A 19,503-nucleotide genomic window follows, 5' to 3' on the forward strand; every position below is an offset into this window, starting at 1 on the left:
AATTGATATTTTTGTAATATGCATGACTGACTCAGAGTAATAAGAAATAGAGCAGGAAGGTAGGATGGGACTGGATTATTGAGGGCCTCGATTGGTGTGCTGAGGAATTTTGGATTCTGCGTTTTGTTAAATGTCATGACCAGTAAGCTTTTTTTTTAAAGGATTACCTATTAGCATTCATACACTTATGAAGTACCTTGTAAAATTTGTGTGGGAAATTATACTTCAGTGCAAATTCAGCACAATTATATTTCACCATAAGGAGTAAACTTGGACAAGTGAGTTTTTTATTCATATTTCAAAAGTTCATGAGTATCTTGAATTTTTAAAATGAAGAAAGGTATTTTGGTTCTTTTTGTTTGTACAATAGTATTACTTTCTACTAATCACTCTGCAGATTAATAAAAATTGTATACTTTTTTCATAGCTTGATTAAATTGATGCATCTTAATCTTCACATTAGAAGTTTTTAACCAATGAGATACTTCAAGAATAAAGATGTTTGTATGCTAAAACTTCCTGGCATACTGTTTTTTTGTGGTGCTGGGGATTGAACCCAAGACTTTGTGCATGCAAGACAAACATTCTACCAACTAAGCTACATCCCCAGCCCCCATTTTTTTAAAGAAAAATTTATATGAGTTTCTGTCTTAATACTGGACCCTTGTGTGAGGCCCTGGGTTTTATCCTTAGCATCATATTAAAAATAAGTAAATAAAAATAAAACTATTGTGTCCATCTACAACTTAAAAAAAAGTTGGATTGGCAGCTTTTTTAAAATTTTATTTTTATTTTATTTTAAATGAGGGCATTTTTTAAAGAAATTTTTTATTTTTATTTTCTTTTTATGTGGTGCTGAGGATCGAACCCAGGGCCTCACATGTACGAGGCAAGTGCTCAGTCACTGAGCCACAATCCCAGCCCCAGCTTTTTTTTTTTTTTTTTAAAGTAAGATTATAAATGATGTGCTGATAAGATTTCAAGGGGAATGTTTGTTATTTAAGAGAGAACCCATTTTCAGTTTATTGAGAAATTTCTTCCACATAAAAACAGTGTAATTATATAGTAAGGAAGAACTGTTTCAACTTTGTTTAGCCCTGTAGAATTGACTAGTACTTTAGATATCTTAAAATATATATTATTTAAAATTCCATTGAACCTATTCAATTAAGGTAACTACCTTATTTGCACATAGATTGATCTAATAGTGAGAAATGAGAATTGCTGGATCTGTGTTCTTTTGCATGTGTAGGGAATGAGGTCTAGTGCATATGTAGAGGAGCTTGATTTAGATAGGAGCATTGATATTTTATCTGTACCACAGTTTCTTAATCCTGATACTATTGATGATGGAGCAGGAGAGTTCTTTGTGGAGTTATCCTGGGCAGTGTAGGATGGCCAGCAGCGTCCCTGACTCCTGCCACTAGATACCAGTCGTATACACTCCCATTCCTCTCCTTTACCCTTCAGGTCTTGCCAATGAAAAATGTCTCCATAGTTTGCCAGGTGACACCTAGCGGTCAGGATTGTCCAGGTTGAGTACAGTGATGTATGGTAATAATGAGAGACTCAGGTCTGGCTTCAGAAGCTGGTATTTGGGTTCGTGGGGAGTTGGCAATTTGAAGAAATTATTTTCCACTTAATTTTCTTAGTTAAGTTGGAAATGAGATCACCAGAGAATGAGGAATAGGCAGGCAAGTGAATATTTCTTTAGTTTTGGTAAGGATAAGGTTTTATCCTTAGCATTGTTTGGTATTAGTTGAGACTGTGAAACATTGCTGCTTTATAAATTTATATTGTTTGATAAAGGGCCCCTGCTCCTTTATAGTACTTCACCCTGATTAGGACGTTGTCATCTTCAAAGACTTACTCAACAAATAACATCACTCTCCTTTGTTAGAGTCTGTAAACAAGTCAGGATGGCGCCTGGCATTTTGCCAGAGGGAGTGGTTTGTGAAGTAACACCAGCCAGCCATTAAGTGTGGAGATTCCTTATTGGTTGACTGCTGTATCTAGTTTATGTTAATTAAGATAAGCTGTGTGGAATGTATATATACCCCTCCTGTCCTACAATAAAGGGCTCCTACTCCTGCTGTATCAATCTACACAAGTTCCTCGTCACCCCCCGGTTATTTTGCTGCAGCTGGACTGCGGCACTCCTTAGGTCCAGTTATCTTATTTAAGAGCGAAAACATGTTCTCATTCTTTTAGACTTAACTTTGGACACATCTAGTCATTATTCTTCCTAGAAAATGATTCCCCATTTCCTTGTATTAAGTCTTACTTTCTTGGCGTTGGATCCCTTCTTTCTTGACTTCCAGTGCACGGGTAGCATAGTAACTAACACTCCTGTGTTGAAAACTACACCAGACTTGTGGTTCTGCAACCAAGATAGTGAGGCCAATACACAGAGTGAGGTGGAATCCTTTTAATTGGTCCTGTTAGATCATTCAGTTGCAACAATTTAGAATGAAAAAAGCTACAAGTGAGTCCATCATTTGAATTGTAGAGAAATTCAAAAGAAATTCACATCCATGAGACTGGATACCATTTGTCATTGGAATATTTTATAACCATTTCAGATGATTAGTTACACTTTTTAATAGATATGGCCACAATTCAGAATATAGCTGGCTTTAGCTGAAACTACTAATTATCTCAGTGGAGAATGGCCATATACAGTTACCATTGTACTTTACGACTTTGCCTTGATCTCTTTGGTTTCCTCTCCCTTTTCTCATTTATTTCCTTCCTTTCTTTTCATATTCTTTCTATTTGGGGAGAGGAGAGGTACTGAGGTTGAACTAGGGGCACTTTACCACTAAGCTATATCCCCAGTACTTTTTAATTTTTTTGAGATAGGAACTCACTGAGTTGCCCAAGCTGATCTAGATCTTGTTAATCCTCTTGCCTCAACTTCCCAAGTTGCTGGCATTACAGGTGTGCACCACCATGCCTAGCTCTCTTGTTGCATTTTAAAAATAAGCTGTTCTGTGCTTATGTACCTGAATGTTCCCATTACCTGATCATTGTTTGATATGTCATAATGCTTACTCATTTTTTATTGTATGCACAATTTCACTGAGTTTATGTGTAGCCAGGATCAGTTTCTCTATTTAAATTCCATATTGTAGCATGAGTTAGGGGAAAAATTACTCTTTAGTATTTGACACCAGTCTATTATCTTTTTAAAAAATTGTATGTATACACACAGATAAATTTTAGATTTATATATCTTCTATTGGATCTGGAAGAACTTTGACTAGGCTTAAGAAGCAAAACCATAGTTACTCAGTGCCTTTCCAGTTTGAATAACTGTTCTGCTTTCAGTATCCCTGCCCCCCTTTTTTTGTTTTATGGATTTTGTATTTGTGTATATATTTTAAAATGCACTTTCTAAGGAGAAATTTAGAATACACTTTTCACAATGGGTATTGGAGCACACTGATTCATGGCACAGGAACTCATTCTGATACAGATTGATTTGCTAATAGCAAAATAATATAGTCTCTAGTAAATTCATGACAAATTTGGAGCCCACTTAACAAAAAGATGAGTTAAATTAATTTCCTATTTCAAGCTATCTTCCAAACCCTTAAGCAATTAAAATATTTTAGGTTTGAATATTGAATTTGATTTAGTAAGAAATCTGAATTCCTACTATGTGCTGGGTACTCTGAGTTGATTAGGACTCTCTCCTTTGTCAGGAGGCTAGTGGAAGGAAAATAAGGAGGAAACTATTTTTTTTTATTGTAACATGAGGACAAGGTTAGTGGGTTGTAAAAACAGTATACCTGTATCACAGGACTAAAGTGTCTATTTTGCTAATAAAAAAGATACGCACACATTTTCCTGTTTGTTAGGTATTTTTTTTTGACATCGGTAGGGAAATTGGTAGTTTTTATTTTAAATGACTAAATAGTTTTTCATAGTTGCATATTTGAAGTTAGCTCTAAATCTGACTTGACTTTTCAGAATTACCAGTACATAACTGTGCAACTCAGTCTTAAAGAAGAATTTTCTTCTGCAAGCCATTTAGACTCTAGTTTCTCTTAAATATGCAAAAGCTGGATCATTTGTGAAACTGTATAAACATAGTTTTTTGTAAATCTTTCAGGTGGTAAAATGTACTGTTAACAGTCTTTGGTTGAGTACCAAAGAGTACTGTAATAGTGGACCATCATCGATATAACACCAATATATGAAACTAACTGAAAAATTTACAACCTAATTAAAGATTCTGTCTTGAAACTCCAATGAAGATATAATGAGGATTTAAGATTGGTGTTAGTACATATTTTTCCTGGTACCGACTTCTTTCTGAATATAATAGGGAATTCTTTTGATGTATTATTTTTTTCTCACGAGACAGATTTACCTTTTTGCACATTTTTTTAATAACAGAAAATTATGCAGGGAGATAGTTGGTAGTAAAATAGACCTCTTAAAAATAGTAAGAATAATTGGGCATGGTGTTGAGTGCCTATAATCCAGAGACTTGGGAGGCTGAGGCTGGAGGATTGCAAGCTTGAGACCAGCCCCAGTAACTTGGTGAGACCTTCAGCAATTTAGGAAGATCTTATTTCAAAATAAAAAATAAAAAGGAGGGGACATGTAGCTCAGTGGTTAAGCTCCTTGGTTTCAATCCCCAATTCCTCCTTCCCGTACACTCCCACCCCCTGCCAAAAATGCAAGAATGGTTTGGTTAAGTATTCAGTAAATAATATCACCATAAAATGCAATTTAACAATTATGCTAAGTATCATCATTATTTGAGAAACTTCCATGTGAAGTGACTGAGTTTAAAGCAGAATAATATTTCTAGGTCCACCTAGGGACATGAGAGAACAAGAATTACATTTGGATGATATAGATGGATAATTAAAAATGGGCATAAATTACATAAAGATTTGTATTTACCTGAAAATTTATCTGAGAGTGTTTGAGCTGATAGTGACGATAGCCTTAGAGTGAGCCAGCCACTGTTTTACATTGGAGCTTTAAATCCCATGGTGTTTAACGTGTGTTATGTGAAGACAGAATGACTTATCAGTGTAAAGGATGGCCTGCTGGGATTCCCGTTTTACAGGTGAGAAGACAGGAGCACCAAAAGCTTAAGGAACTTGAGCTGAGTTGGCACAGGTTAAGTGACAGAGCTGGGATTGCATTCCAGATAGTCTGGTGCCCTTTCATCTGCTACTTTCCTCTTGTTACAGACAGTGAGTGCTTCCAGTTTTTATTGTTCTGGTTTCTTCGCCTTCCTGCACTTATTCCCCTTGGGTTTTTCACTAGATTCTTCCATCCCTATAGTTTATCTGGTTGCCTTTCTGGGGTTGAGATAACAGCTCTATGTGAACTAGTTCCGTTCTTCTGTTTCTAGTATTGTGCTGGACTCCTCCATTAGGAAGAGTTCATCAGAACCTTAGACTTGGATGATTTTATTAGTTGTATGCATTTATTAGCAGCCCTCCTTCAGTGTTTCCCTGCAGTGCTGCATGTTTCTTGCCAAGGCTTAATGGTAAAATTTCTCAGTGATTTACCCATATTCAAATCTCTGGAATGATTTTCTCTTTCCTTTATTTGTACTTTTAGTCACTGAAGTTCTGCCACTTATACTTCCCTATCTAATGTAGTATATTGCTCTATTTCCTTTTCATTACTTTTCTAGGTTCTCATCAAGGACTTCCTCACTTGTCTCTGTTTTATGTCTCTGTCTCTGATTTGCATCTTCCAGGTAGCCCAAATAGCCATGTTTTTTTAGAAGTTATGGTCTTACAAATTTTTGGGTTTATTGTTCCCTGTTAATACATAGAAGAAGTTCAAGTTCCTTAGCATACTGTATAATTTTCTTTTTTTTAAAAATTTAGATATGTCAATATCTTTCTGTTGTTTAGTTCTGTTTCAAATATCCTTTTCAGAATTAATCTCTTTGAGATTTTATTGTTTGCTGTGTGTGTTTCCCTTGCAGAATGATTCTGCTTTTATTAAAAATTTCACATAATTGAGTACTCAGGAAACATTGGTTAATTTTACTGAAATAATTGAAAATATTTAATCATGAGTCACATCCTGTTTGACATGTCTTAACACTGTGTGTGTGTGTGTGTGTGTGTGTTTGGGGCATAGGGTTTTGGTAGTAAACACATTGACTCTTTAGAGTCTTCTATTCTTTTTTATTTTCTGGCAGATGCAATAGGTAGCATTTTTCTCTGTGAAAATATTTGTGTATTTTCATATGTGTAAGTTTTCACTTGCTCTTGCTCTTGTTGATAGACTTTCACATTCGCTTTGAAAACTAGTAGAAATAGTCTGATGTGGTGGCGCATGCCTGTGATCCCAGTTATTTGAGAGGCTGAGGCAGGAGGATTGCAAGTTTAAGGCCAGTCTCTACAACTTAGCAAGACTCTGTCTCAAAATAATAATTGACAACAACAAAAAAGGGCTGGGATCTAGATCAGTGGTAGAGTACCCCTGGTTTCTATCCCCAGTACAAAAACAATAGCAAAAAGAGAAAAAAGAACTCTAGTTGCTAAATCTGAAATTTGTTCAGATAGGCATCGGCAACGAGTAACAGCTAGTTCTTACAGAGATGACTATATTAAACCAAACCTAGATTGGAGGGACTGACATAGTCACAATTAGACCCATCTGTTAGTAGCAAAACTGATGACTTTATGTTACTTTGAGTCATACCCTTTGGTCTCCCCAACCTCCAGTAAAGAAATAATGAGTTGTAAATACTGTATCTGGAGTTCTCTTAGAGCTCTAGCTTCACATAGAAAAGGAACAACTTTAATAAAATTTAAATGAATTGATGTCTTTACCTGTTCCTTTTGCTGGAGTTTATGTTTTAGAATAACCATCCAACTCTTGGTCATTTAAGGAGAATTTCTTTTAATTCATTCACCTTAACTATCAAAAAGTGACCTTCCATCTTCTATTATGTAATGGGTTTTTCTTTTGGTGGTACTGGGTTTGAAGCCAGGGCTGTGCAGTGCTGGGCTGTACCTGAGCTGACTTCCCAGTCCTGTAATAACTTCTTCCTAATGCAAGAATGGTTTTTTCTCTGCTGGCATTTTCTCTGCTTAACCACTAAGAAACCTTCATTTCTTTAGATGGTTGGTTTTTAAATTTATATTGTGTAGTGCTTCTGTTAACCTCTGCTTACAATTTGGAGTTATGGAGTTATGTTTCCAAGTTTAATTTTATTTATTTATACACACACACACACACACACACACACACATGTTTGCATTGGTTTATCCTGGCTTTCTGTTTCTCTCATGGTGAATGGTGAGTGTTCACTCGGTTGATCCTTTATGTGGATAGCGCTTTTCCCTCCTTTTTCCATGTGGTTAAGGCGATGTGTGTGGTGGTGGGTTTTCTTAATTTTAGTGAAGTGGAAATGAAAATAGAATTAGTTGTATGTGTAATATTTGTCAATCACCTTTGTAAGGGAATAAGGAAATAAGCTTAATAAGAAGACTATGAAATAGAACCATATGATTCTTTTTCGTTATAGTATATATTTTTATTATATTTTATTTAGAATACCTGATCTGCATAGAGTACTACCATGTTAAAGCAGAATAATCTTACTAAAATAACAAGTCCTTTCTATGTTCTTGTGTTTGTTGTAGGATCACTGCAACATAATTCTTGAGTTTGCCTCTCTGGGGTGGTTTTATTGATACATGTGATAGGTACATTTGAAGAACATTTAGAGTGCTGACCTGACCATGTTATTTAGCTACTGAGGTTTTTATTTTAAGGTCTTAGTCATTTTTGTAAAGCAAAAGAAAGGAATTTTTGCCTGAAAAAATTTTACTCTTGAAACTGTTTCTTTTTCCCATGGGCAATAGTTTTTTTTTTTTTTTTTTTTTTTAAAGTTGAAGATGTAGAATCAACAATTTAGTAGGCCTTTTAAAAAGTGCTTCTAGTGTGTCATGCAACTGTAACCAAAGGTGGGCAAGCTGTGTCTGATCTTACTTATTTCACAGTCTGTAACATCTTCTGTGGAAAGTCAGAAAAGTTCTTGGATTTTGTTTTACATGGGCTGGAAGGAAGGATAATATGGCCATGGGAATGCTTACTCCCTGGAAGACACTCTTGTGAGAAGGATGGGAACTAATGAAAATTGAGGAATTTATTTTGTGCCATTTTCATACGCATGATCTTAGTTATTAGTCACAGTAATGCTGTGATTTATGCAGTTTTCTGAATCTCCTGAAATTCCAGCAAATTGACAAATTCAGGGTTACACAGATGCAAAGTGATGGCTTAAGCTGACTTTAAATTTGTTCTGTCTTGGTTTTAAGTGTTAAAAACATAGGACTTTAGACCTTGTTGACCTCAGAGTTTTCCAGTACAAGCTGTTGCTTGGAGGTAGATGCTTTTAGCATTTCAGGTAAGTAAATAAAGGGGAGTAAAAAGAGGCCTGAATTCTGTAAAATCTAACCATTTATAGGAAACGGGAAGTTTGTCTTTTATAAAGCATGAAACCCAGAAAAGGCTGTTCTTTCAGATATGTAGAATGAGTGTATGGCCGAAAGGATCTTTGTGGCAAGGCTATAACGCAATAGCAGTTTGCCATGACCTTTCTCAGTGTGGTGGGCAGGAGGGAAATCACCGGCCAATACAGCTGGCAACATGTGATTCTTATTTTCAAAAAAAGAACTGTTGGGTTCTTTTCTCAAAGTCACTGCCTAGAGATAAGCAGTTAAACAGACTCAAGTTCTGAGAAGCACAGCATGTGTGTTAGGGGCACTTACACCCAAGTGGATCTAGATTGAATTGTTTGACCCAGAAGGGAGGACCACAGTATTCTGTTAGGTCGCTGGCCTTAACTGTGTTTTTTTTCATATTCAGCATTTACTGATTTAGAAACAACATCAGCAACAGCAGTAGTCTTTGATAATGAGAAAGAAAGGATATTTATACAATCTTCACAAAGTTGATTAAAAAAGAAAAAAGCCTAGAGGGACAGCCAGTATCTATATGGTAGAACCAAGTATCCAAAAGATTGTCTAAATTCTACATATCTACTAATGGGACAAATGTAATAGGAATAAATATGAAGCCCTGCCTTGAGATTAAAAAAAAAAAATAGATTGGTAGATATTGAGAGGGGAGAGGGGAGGGCTTGGCAGTACTGTGACTGAAAAAAAAGCTGGATATTTTGGTGTAATAAAGTTAGTGTGGTGTCTAGGCTGACTTGCAGAAGCCTTGTGCCCTGATTAGGATAATTAACATTTTTCACTGTTCTCTACCTTCTCCAGAGATGTGTGAAGGTAGAGATAGAATTTCACCGAGTTGCCCAGGCTGGTCTTGAACTTAGGGATCATCCTGCTTCAGCCTCCCAACAACCTGGGCAATGCATTTTTAGAAAGCTCAAGAACTGAAAACACTGAAGCTATTACAGAGTGGGTAGCTGGATGGGGCTAAATGTGGACATCATGCTGTACTGGTAATGGCTCGAACAACTGGGTATATTTAGTATAGAGAGAAAAAGAAAAATAATATGTTGGATTTTTGGAGATCTACAAAATGATCTCCACTGTAGGCAGAACTTACGTTATTCCACAAGAAGTGTATGTACATTACAGGGGTAATGTATTTAGTTCTACATAAGGCTTTTTAGACATTTTATAAATCCATTACATTTCCAAATAGGGAGCCCCATCTCTAGAGCTAAAAGCAATCTCTGAGATTAGAACCACATGACTGCTCCAGGCAACACTTTCCAGTGGGCAAGTTTTAAAATTTTTTTGTCTTGACAAACCTTAGATCAAAAGTTTTCAAAAGTGTGGTCTACAATCCACCATGGAATGGGGGTGGGGATGAGTCCTGTAGACCCTTTCAGGTGGGCTCAGTGAGGTAAAAAAATCTGTTATCAGGACTTAATTCGTCCTTTCCTCTCTGCATTGACATTTGAACTGATGGTAAAAAGCCAAGGTGAGTGATCAGTGACTTATGATCAAGGAAGGGGCTATTTCATTTTTCAGAAAACCAAACCTTAACTTTTACTCATGTTCTTGATGAAAGAGTAAAAATTACTGATTTTGTAAAATCTTGATCCTTCCATACATGGCCTTTTAATATGCTGTGAGAGAAAATGGCAGGTAAAGCACTTCTGCCACGCAAGATGGTTGTCTCAAGGGAAAGTCTGTGTGTGGTTACTTGAGTGATGTGCTGAACTGTCCACTTTTTGGGGGGTGAAATAGCATTTGTACTTGAGAATAAGTGATGAACGATAGTTATTGAGACTAAGGTATTTGGCAGATATGTCCTCCAAAGTGGGCAGAGTGAGCTTGTCAAAGAAAGCTGTGACAGTGTCTCTCCAGTGTTTGTCTTTCTGGTGTCTAGAACCTATTAATTTATTTACTTATGGTACTGGGAATCAAACCTGGAGCACTCTACTACTGAGCTGATTCTTAGCCCCTTTTTATTTTGAGATAGGATTTTACTGAGTTGACCAGGCTGGTCTTGAACTTAGGGATCCTCTTACTTCAGCCTCCCAACATCCTGGGCATATGGGTGTGTGCCACTGTGCCTGGTCTGTGTTGTCCAATTTTAATGCTTTTGACTAACTCGTTTTAAATTCTTAAAAAAAAAAAAAGTCACCCAGAGTCCCATTGTCATAGAATTGATTTAGTATTGTAAAAGTTGTATAGAATACTTACGTGTTATTTATGTTTGTCCACTTTGATTGATTTTACTAAACATCTTAGTTCTGTCACACTTTGGAGATTCCTTTAGTCTTTTGTCTTTTGAGTTTATGGCTTTTATTTCTTAGAGGTTGTTTGTTTTCTCTAACCTTGTGTTCAGCATATGAGGGATTTCCATTTTGGGTCATCTTCTTTCAACAAATATTTGAGAGCTGTGTTAGATGTCTAGCAACCCCCCCCCCCCCCACCTTTCTCAAACAGCCATTGTTGAAATTATTTGAACAGAGAACTATCTTTTCAGGGATGTTAAAAAAAAATTCTTTTCTAGTTTGTATCTTACAATGGATCACCCCTGTGTTCTACCTAAGAGCATAAGAGTTTATGATATGGGAAAACTTCCAAGAAGTATCTGGCAGAATCAAATGATTTTACTTTTAGAATTTGTTGGATTTTGCAGGCTTATTTGTCACTCAAATTGAAGATAGTCACATTCGGTTTTCTCACCCTACTTTCTGATTGGAGCCTTGGGAGTAAGTAGGCAAGAAACCTGTTAGTTTCTCAGCACAAAGGTTTGTGCCATTTGTTAGTTCATTCAGTTAGAAAAACATTTATTAAGCATGATGCTACTCTAAGGAGTTAAAAGAGCGATGTTGCTTCTATTTAGTGCTTATTTATTCCCGTGGTTAATATGGTCAAATCTTTATGACGTTTATGATTTTATACTCATAAAATTTCTTAATTTGGAGCCTCAAGAGTTGCATTCACATTGTTTGTTTTATATTTCCACCAGTAGAGTGAGCACAGGTGTAGGTAGGTTCAGTAGACAGTGGTGATAGAATTGGTGCATGGTACCAATTGGTACAGCTTAGATGATCTATCAGTTATGAAAATTGCACGTGATGAGTTATGATAAAGTCTTAAAATTATTTTTATAAGTTTTTCTCTAAAAAAAATCAACATTTTATCTTGAATATTTAAAATGTGAAAAGTGCTATATAGAAATATCTTCCTTTCAATAAACATTATTAAATAAATTTATTTGTTAATTCACATAGATTTTTATAAACTATAGTTCATCAGTTCCTGGAACAAAAGACAGTATTATAGATATTAACATGATCAATACATAGGAAAAAAAAAAAGGAAATGTTAGCAGTGAAGCAATAATGATAGAGTGAAGAAAATGGAAATTGAAGCCAGCAAAGACTGCACTGGAATATCCACATGGCAGTAGCAGTCTTTTTCAGCATAGTTAAGTTTAAATGGTTACCATTTGATACTGTACCTTTAGGTCTTTTTATGATAATAATGTCCTAATGGGGCACACATAATGAGGCCTGAGAGATCTCCCTACAAAATAAATTACTTTTAAGTGATGACTCTTATTTAAACAAGATTTTTTAAAAAAGTGTAAATATTATGAGAAAAATTAAAACTCCAAATATGTAAGTCAGCATAACTCTAAAAGGCAAATTGAATGTTATACAGTATCTGTTGGCTTTTGATTGTGAATTTTTAAAAAATATTTTTAAAGTCATTGATATTTATTTATTTACTAATTATTTATTGTGCTAAGAATCAAACCCAGTGCCTCACACATGCTAGGCAAGTGCTATATCGCTGAGCTCCAGCCCCAGCCCATGTTTTTTTTTTTTTAATAAGAAGATCATATATATCCTTAATAGACAGCATCTAATATATTGACCCTTGTGCTCAAATTCTTTTTGACCCGGCAGTTGTTTAAAGTGTCTCTGAGGGATTCTTTCCATATGTAAAAACAATATCAATCATTTCTTGCTAGCAATTCCATGCCCTAGTATCTTTCTCATTTTTATTCTAAAAATAAATTAAAATACACTCTTGTCTATAAAATATTATTCATTTCAAGGAGTTTCTTTATTTTTTGAATTTTGTCTTCAATCCATTTCTTTATAAACTCATCTTTAAACTTTTGTGTCTTTAAAGCACAGTCTGGTTTTTCAAGATTCAAGTCTGGAATAGAATCTTATTTTGTGATATAAACTTATTGGTCATGTACGAAGAATTTAATCTTTATACATCAAGTCAAAGGATGAAAAATTTGATCACTAAAAAGCTTTTTTCACATGTTTCCAATTCATCGAAAAATAAGGAATATTTTGCAGGATTGCAGCTGTAAAACACCATAGTAGATTTTCCTACTGTATGGTGTATACGAATTTTAGTAAGCCCTTATTCACTCATTCTTTAATCAAATATTAAGTATTCAATTTGTGCCAATCACTACACTTAGCCCTGTAATATATATAGTTATATATATTATATATATATTATATATATATATATATATATATATATATATATATATATATATATAATATAGTTGTGAATGAAAACAAACTTGGTTTGTGCAATTATTGAATTTAGGTTATTGATAGGGCAAAGAAAGACAATAAAATCATACAAATAAAAAAATAGCAACTAAATACACATGCAAGTCGTATAGTGCTATGTAACATAGAGATATAACATAAGAGGAGGTCAGGGAAGTGGTTTGAGGAAGTGCTGTACCTACTGATACAGTGTGTGTGTGTGTGTGTCTGTCTGTCTGTCTGACTGTCTGGAAATTAAACCAAGGACTCACTCATCTAAATATGTTCTTCACTGAGCTCCAGATCCAGACCTGAACTGAGATTCGGAAAATAGAATAAACTTAAATCAAATGAAGAGAAGAAGACTAACAACATTGACAGAAAGGAGGGTAGTCCTTGGCTGCTGTAGATCTATCTCAGGATGTCTCATGGAAGCTTTGGTGGAATATTTGGCAGTGTGGTATCAGGTGAGCTTGATCTGGGGAGAGATAAGGGTAGATCAGGCAGAGTCATGTTGCAGATAGGTTTCTAGTCCATAATATTTAAAGATTTGGGTCTTTGTCTTACAAACAGGGAGAGTCTATTTTACATATTTTAATCAGGAGCCCTGCAGAAGTGATTGGATGGGGTTGACAAGAATGGTATGTATTTGGTACAATGGTTCCAATGGTATGTATCTGGCATTGTACCGTGTGTTCAAGTTAGCCAAAGTGGGTATAACCAAAAGTAGACATAGGCATTTTGGTTACAAAGCTCTTCCAGTGCGCCAAAGAGATCATGAGGCTGTTTTCATTGTCTTATGTCCTCATTCTTGTGAAGATCCTTGGGACAGGGTCTCAATCCTTTCTTGAGGATGGATTCTAGCATGGTTTCATGTCAGGAGTCTGAAGCTTGTTTCTTTCAAGGTTTACTGTAACATTAGTTCAGAGGATTGGATTTCTTTGGATGATTAATACTGACTCACAATCTAAAAGCAAGTATATGAAGGTTAATATTCTTAACTGTGTATTGTGATATGCTTTTGGAAGTCTGATTAAAAATGTATATGAAATTAACATGATCCTTAATTTTCTATAGCTGCACTTTGTGCTACTTATTACTTTGTCAGTGAAAACTTCTGACATGAACAAACAACTAAAAGTAAATATAATTTGAAATATTTGTTAGTGCTGAGTAATTCTTGATGTGCATATTAGGTATAGCTTATCTTTCAGATTTTAAAATTAATTCTATACTTCGGCTTAAATTCTGCTTCTTAATCATTGTAACTAACAATACCCTTGAAAATGCAGTTTATGATAAGCAAAGTAACCTTGGTCAGCTGTTATTTATCAGCAATCTATGATCCTATGTGTATTTGGCATTTATCTGTACTGAAGCTATAGCAGAAAACTAGTGCCCTCTTTGGCCAGTGTGACTGAGTGTGAGAGATGATACCTGCAGCCTTTAGTTGAATAGCCACCTGTTTAGATTGTCTGTTCTTAAATGTAGCAGTTCATGTCACATCACTCAAAAGCAGCCTTTGTAGCTGTATCGAACTCTGCTTTGGTTCAGTAAATAAACAAAAGTGTTTCTTTTTCATATTTGATCGCTCTATTCCTAAGTTTCCTTTTGTTGTTGACATTTTCCGCTTTCCCTTTTCTTTTTTGGTACTGTGTATTGGACCCAGGGGGCACTTTATCCACTGGGCCCCATCCTCAGCCCTTTTAATTTTTTATTTTGAAACAGGGTCTCACTAAGTTGCTGAGGCTGGCTTTGAACCATCATTCCTACCTCAGCTTCCTGAGCCACTGGGATTATAGGTGTGCACCACCATAGCCACCCTTTGTGTGTAGGATTTTGGTTGAGGAAAATGAATCCATTATGGGCAAGTGAATGATCTGAGTTGTTAAATACATAGTTATGCCTCTCTCTGAAATATAAAAGTAAAACTATGTGGGAGGGGATTATTCAGTTTATTTATTTTTTTTTGATGCACACTTTCACATAGTGCTGATGGGAAAAGAATGAAGTGGATATGATCAGAGATTACGAGCTGGAGGAGCAGGAATTAAGTGCCTGGGGGTTAGCAAGTCCAAAGTATTTGAACCCAGTCATAGCTCATGAATCTGTGGTAGTACCTGTTTCTTTTTAAATATATAAGAATTCTGAGCTGGGCACCATGGCGCATGCCTGTAATCCCAGCAGCTTGGCGAGGCTAAGGCAGGAGAATCGTGAGTTCAAAGCCAGCCTCAGCAATGGTGAGGTGCTAAGCAACTCAGTGAGACCCTGTCTCTAAATAAAAGACGAAATAGGATGGGGATGTGGCTCAGTGGTTGAGTGTCCCTGAGTTCAATCCCTGGTACCCTCTACCCCGCACCTCAAAGAATTTCTGATGACTATTCTGATAAATTTACAAAGTTCAACTCTTGTCATTGCACTTTTTCTCCTAAGAAAAACATTTTCATTTTTTCTTCTTTCATTATACCATGTCTTAATTGAATGAAAAAATATTTTATTCTTTGGATGTTATAGGATTAATTAATATTGTTAGTGTGAATTTGATTTCCCTAATCTAGTCAAGACTTAGCAGTTTGAAGGTATTACTGGAAGATCAGTTTATACTAGGGAAGAATGTATTTCATAAAAATTTTAAGAATACAGTGTTGGGTACCGTAGCACACGTCTGTAATCCCAGAGGCTCAGGAGGCTGAGGCAGGAGAATCATGAGTTCAAAGCCAGCCTCAGCAATGGTGAGGTGCTAAACAACTCAGTGAGACCCTGTCTCTACATAAAATACAAAATAGGGCTGGGGATGTGACTCAGTGGTCGAGTGCCCCTGAGTTCAATCCCAGTACCCCCACCTCCCAATTTTAAGAATACAGTATGAGTTTAATACATATAAAAGCAAAAATTGTCCTCAGTGTACTTTCCTATTTAGAAGACCTTTTGTAAATACTTCTTTTCTATATTCTTTAAAATTACTCACTTTATAAACAGTGCAGTTATTTGTGAATTTTTATTATGTGAAGAGAGATAAGTAATGAGTCTTAGATTTTATGGCTTTTTTAATTCATAAAGATGATATTATAATTAGCTAATTGATTTATAAATACATGCTTTTAGTATCTTCTGTTACATGTAAGCCTATTTTTGTTTTTGCAAGCATACTAGGCAGTTTTGTTTATATTCAGTTACTATTTGAGAAGAAACAGTTTGTTAAGCAAAGGTAAACTTCAGTCTTGGTATTGTCCTGCAAGTCACAACAAATACTGAAATACTGTATTTTGCAGTTAAAAAAAAAAAAAAATGTCTGGATTTAATAAGACTGTTCTGACCAGTGGAACTTGACCTTTTATCAATTATAATGTTGAGATATACAGTTAAGTAGAAAAATAGTTGGGGGGAGGGGGGACACCTGGTCCTAAAGTACAATTTATAAAGAATTGCATATAAAAATTAAGTTCATCAAATTGTGCTTGAGGTATAGCCTAGTGGTAGAGCATGTGCTTAGCATGTGCAAGGCCCTGGTTTCAACCCTCAGCACCAGTGGCGTGGGAATCATCAAATTTTATTATTTCTGTAATTAATGAGAAGATACATGAAATTTTATTGCTTCTGAAACAATCTTAGAGTTACTATCTAGTACTGATGCAGATCTTTTCAGATCATTGATTAAATAATATCTAGGTCAAGTTGAAGACATGACAATATTGAAAAATTCAAAATATATTTGGGCCTGAAAGACATTGAGCATGAAATGGCCCTTACTCGCAAGAGGAAATCCATAGATGGAGTTTACATAAATAACCATGCAGCCTTACCCATACCCAACCCTGTAGTATTAACTTACACCTATGTGGATACTCTTGCGTCAAAAGACAAAATTACAACAAATTTAATTATAGATCTAATTGGCTTTTATTCATGATTCATGAATTGGGGCGGCCTCCATTCTACAAAATAGAATGAGAACTCCCAATTGGCAGCCGCAGTCCAGTGTGCTTTTTTTAGGTGGGAACAAGGAAACAGAACAGAAGGAAAAAGCTGTTGGGTTGGCATCAGGTTACTTGAGGTTACTTTTTTTTGATAAGGGTCAAAGAAGAGGAGATTTCTTGTTCTGACTCAGATTGGAATCTCTTGTTTTCAGAAAAGACAGGTCTGTTTGTGATCTTCTGCTCCTTTAAAGGTCTTTTGATTTTGTGGCATTTAGCACGAGTGACTCCATTTTGTTTAACACTTGAAAGATTGTTTTTCTTTTCATATGTTTTTCTTTTCATATGAACCACTCACAAGAACATAGTCATTGACTGAGAACAGTAGGTTAGAATATGGTATGGAGAGGAAGGGAGAGACAGCATATGGATAAATAGTGAAGAAGCTTGTTGAGGGAAAGGACTAGGAAAAAATGAGTGGATTCACTCAGGTTATTTATAACATAAGTATAATTAGACCATTCAAGCTGCATCTCTTTGGTTTGTTGGTTTAGATATGGTTTTTCTGGGAAGGCTTTCCTGGCCCTCCAGTTTGAGCAGGTGCCCTGACCATTGTTTGGCATCTTATGCTTAACCCACAATGACTTTGCCTGTTTTTGTTGTTGTTGGTTGAATCTAGCTCCCCTGTAGATGGTAAGCTTCTTTTGAGGGAGGGGTTTTCTATTACTCATCTTTTAATCCTCAGGGTCCAGCAGTTAGTAGGCACTCAGTAAAGGTTTGTTGAATTTAATTGCTTTATTTAGTTTCCAGATATTTTTGGGAGCAGCTATGTGGGACTATTTAAATGTTAATCAGAAGATCTGGGGGTTAGTACTGGGAATTTCCTGAGAATTGTATCAAACTCCAAGATTTTCAAACTGTGTTCTACCAAGACCTTACATGCTCCCAGAACTGCTTCAGGAGTTGACACTACAAGTAGAAAGTCTTTATCCACTTTTATCCATTTTATATTAGAGGCCATATTGTAGCCAACATGCTGCTAAAAAGTTTGCGAAATGAAGGTCTGTCCTCTTTCTGCAGATGGGAGCTGGTATCCAAGGGGCCTAAGTGACTTGTTCCCGTTCACACAACCAAGTAGAAAGAGAAGCAGATCCAGCTTCTCCTTGCTTTACTTTGCACTGTTTCCTGCCAGGCCACTCAGCGCAAGGCCAGAACAATTGCAGTGCTCTCCAGCTTGTTTTGATGAGAATTTATCACTATTGTGATGTTTCTGGCCCACACAAATGGTTTCATTTTGACCTATTTTTTCATTCTATAGCATTAAAATGTATGTTGATAAAAAGAATAACAGTTAAAAAAAAAAGCTTGGGGCTTAAAAGTTAGTTACTATTTTTTAAAGATTTATTTGGGCCTTCTAAATTCCTTTTGAAATTTCTGTCTATTTGTAATGGAACTTGACCTGACAATGTGTTGGTGATTTGAATCATAGGGTTATTGGAAAACTCAGCTATAAACATGGCATAATTATTTCTGAGTTTATATTATTTTTGTTCTTGTGCAGCTAGTACATTAATGTTCATGGAAAGGAAATCACAGAATCTGCATAACTGATTCCATGTGGCCAGAGGCAGGCAGTGGGTCCTTAAATGGGACAGAGATGAAATTTTAATGAAATGTACAGTATTTGTCAGGGCCACATCAACTCTTTATTTTTTCACACTGCTGCTTTGAAATAAAGAACAGGATGTGGTGCATTTGTAATTCTTTCCTTGTGAGAATCATTGTAAAGTTGAAGATTTAATTTAGAAAGCAAGAGAAGATGCTATTTTGAAATTAAATATAGATGCTGCTAAGATGATCTATAAACTTTATTCACATAGTGCCACCTTTCTAAGACATTTGAATGAATACACTTTATGTTCTTTTAATATTAGATCCTTTCCACAGATGTCATCTCATAAAACAAATATATCAATGTTGACAGTTTAGTGCTTAAAATCTCCACAATTCAATTGAATTATAAGTTGTAAGTATAGGAATGTGAACTTTAATCTAAAATGATAAGAAATTAATATGGTTTTTAAAAAAAGATTATGTGCTCATCTTCCTAAGTCTAATTACATATAAAAGTAATGAGAGGAAATTGTATTTTGGTGTTATTTAGGCCATAGTAGATTTAAGATGGAACTCAAATCCATCCTGCAGCTTTTTCTGTCCATTTGGTTAAAATGTATTGTGGCATTCTCTGGGCAGACAGCCAGGTCTAAAATAAGCACTTCTATTGAAACAGTTTTTGTGATGTCTGTATAAACTCTGAGATTGGGATCTTTATTTGTTGAACATAATAATCTTAGGGTCTCTACTGTGATATTTGGTGACACAGAAGAGAGAATTTATTTGTTTATTTTATTTTAATAAGTCTCTAAATATAGTATGTTGCCCTTTTTTTGTAACTTAGAAAAAGCTCAATACAGAAAACCTTCTGGTAGAAAATTATTAAAGTTGGTGATTTTTTGAAACTGATGTTGTTGTTGTTGAACAATGATAGAATCCAGTGTGATTTTTTTTTTT

The 19,503-nt window shown here is 35.5% G+C and overlaps 1 protein-coding gene across 3 annotated transcripts in view; it reads left to right on the top strand.

Annotated features, from left to right (window-relative positions):
- The window catches only part of Med13l (mediator complex subunit 13L), a 305,063-nt gene that overhangs the window by 90,109 nt on the left and 195,451 nt on the right, over positions 1 to 19,503 (top strand). Inside the window, exon 1 of one of the 3 annotated variants that reach the window (XM_058579892.1) lies at positions 13,041 to 13,485. The exons of the other annotated variants lie outside the window; for them this stretch is intronic. Within the exon in view, the coding sequence (XP_058435875.1) occupies positions 13,440 to 13,485 (46 nt within the window). The 5' untranslated portion in view covers positions 13,041 to 13,439. Of the gene's footprint in view, positions 1 to 13,040; positions 13,486 to 19,503 lie in introns of those variants that run through there. 3 annotated transcript variants of the gene reach the window in all.

This window comes from Marmota monax, unplaced genomic scaffold, assembly GCF_021218885.2.
Source record: "Marmota monax isolate L192 unplaced genomic scaffold, Marmota_monax_Labrador192_F-V1.1 WCK01_AAM20220418_F8-fsc00092, whole genome shotgun sequence".
Taxonomy (NCBI): Eukaryota; Metazoa; Chordata; class Mammalia; order Rodentia; family Sciuridae; genus Marmota; species Marmota monax.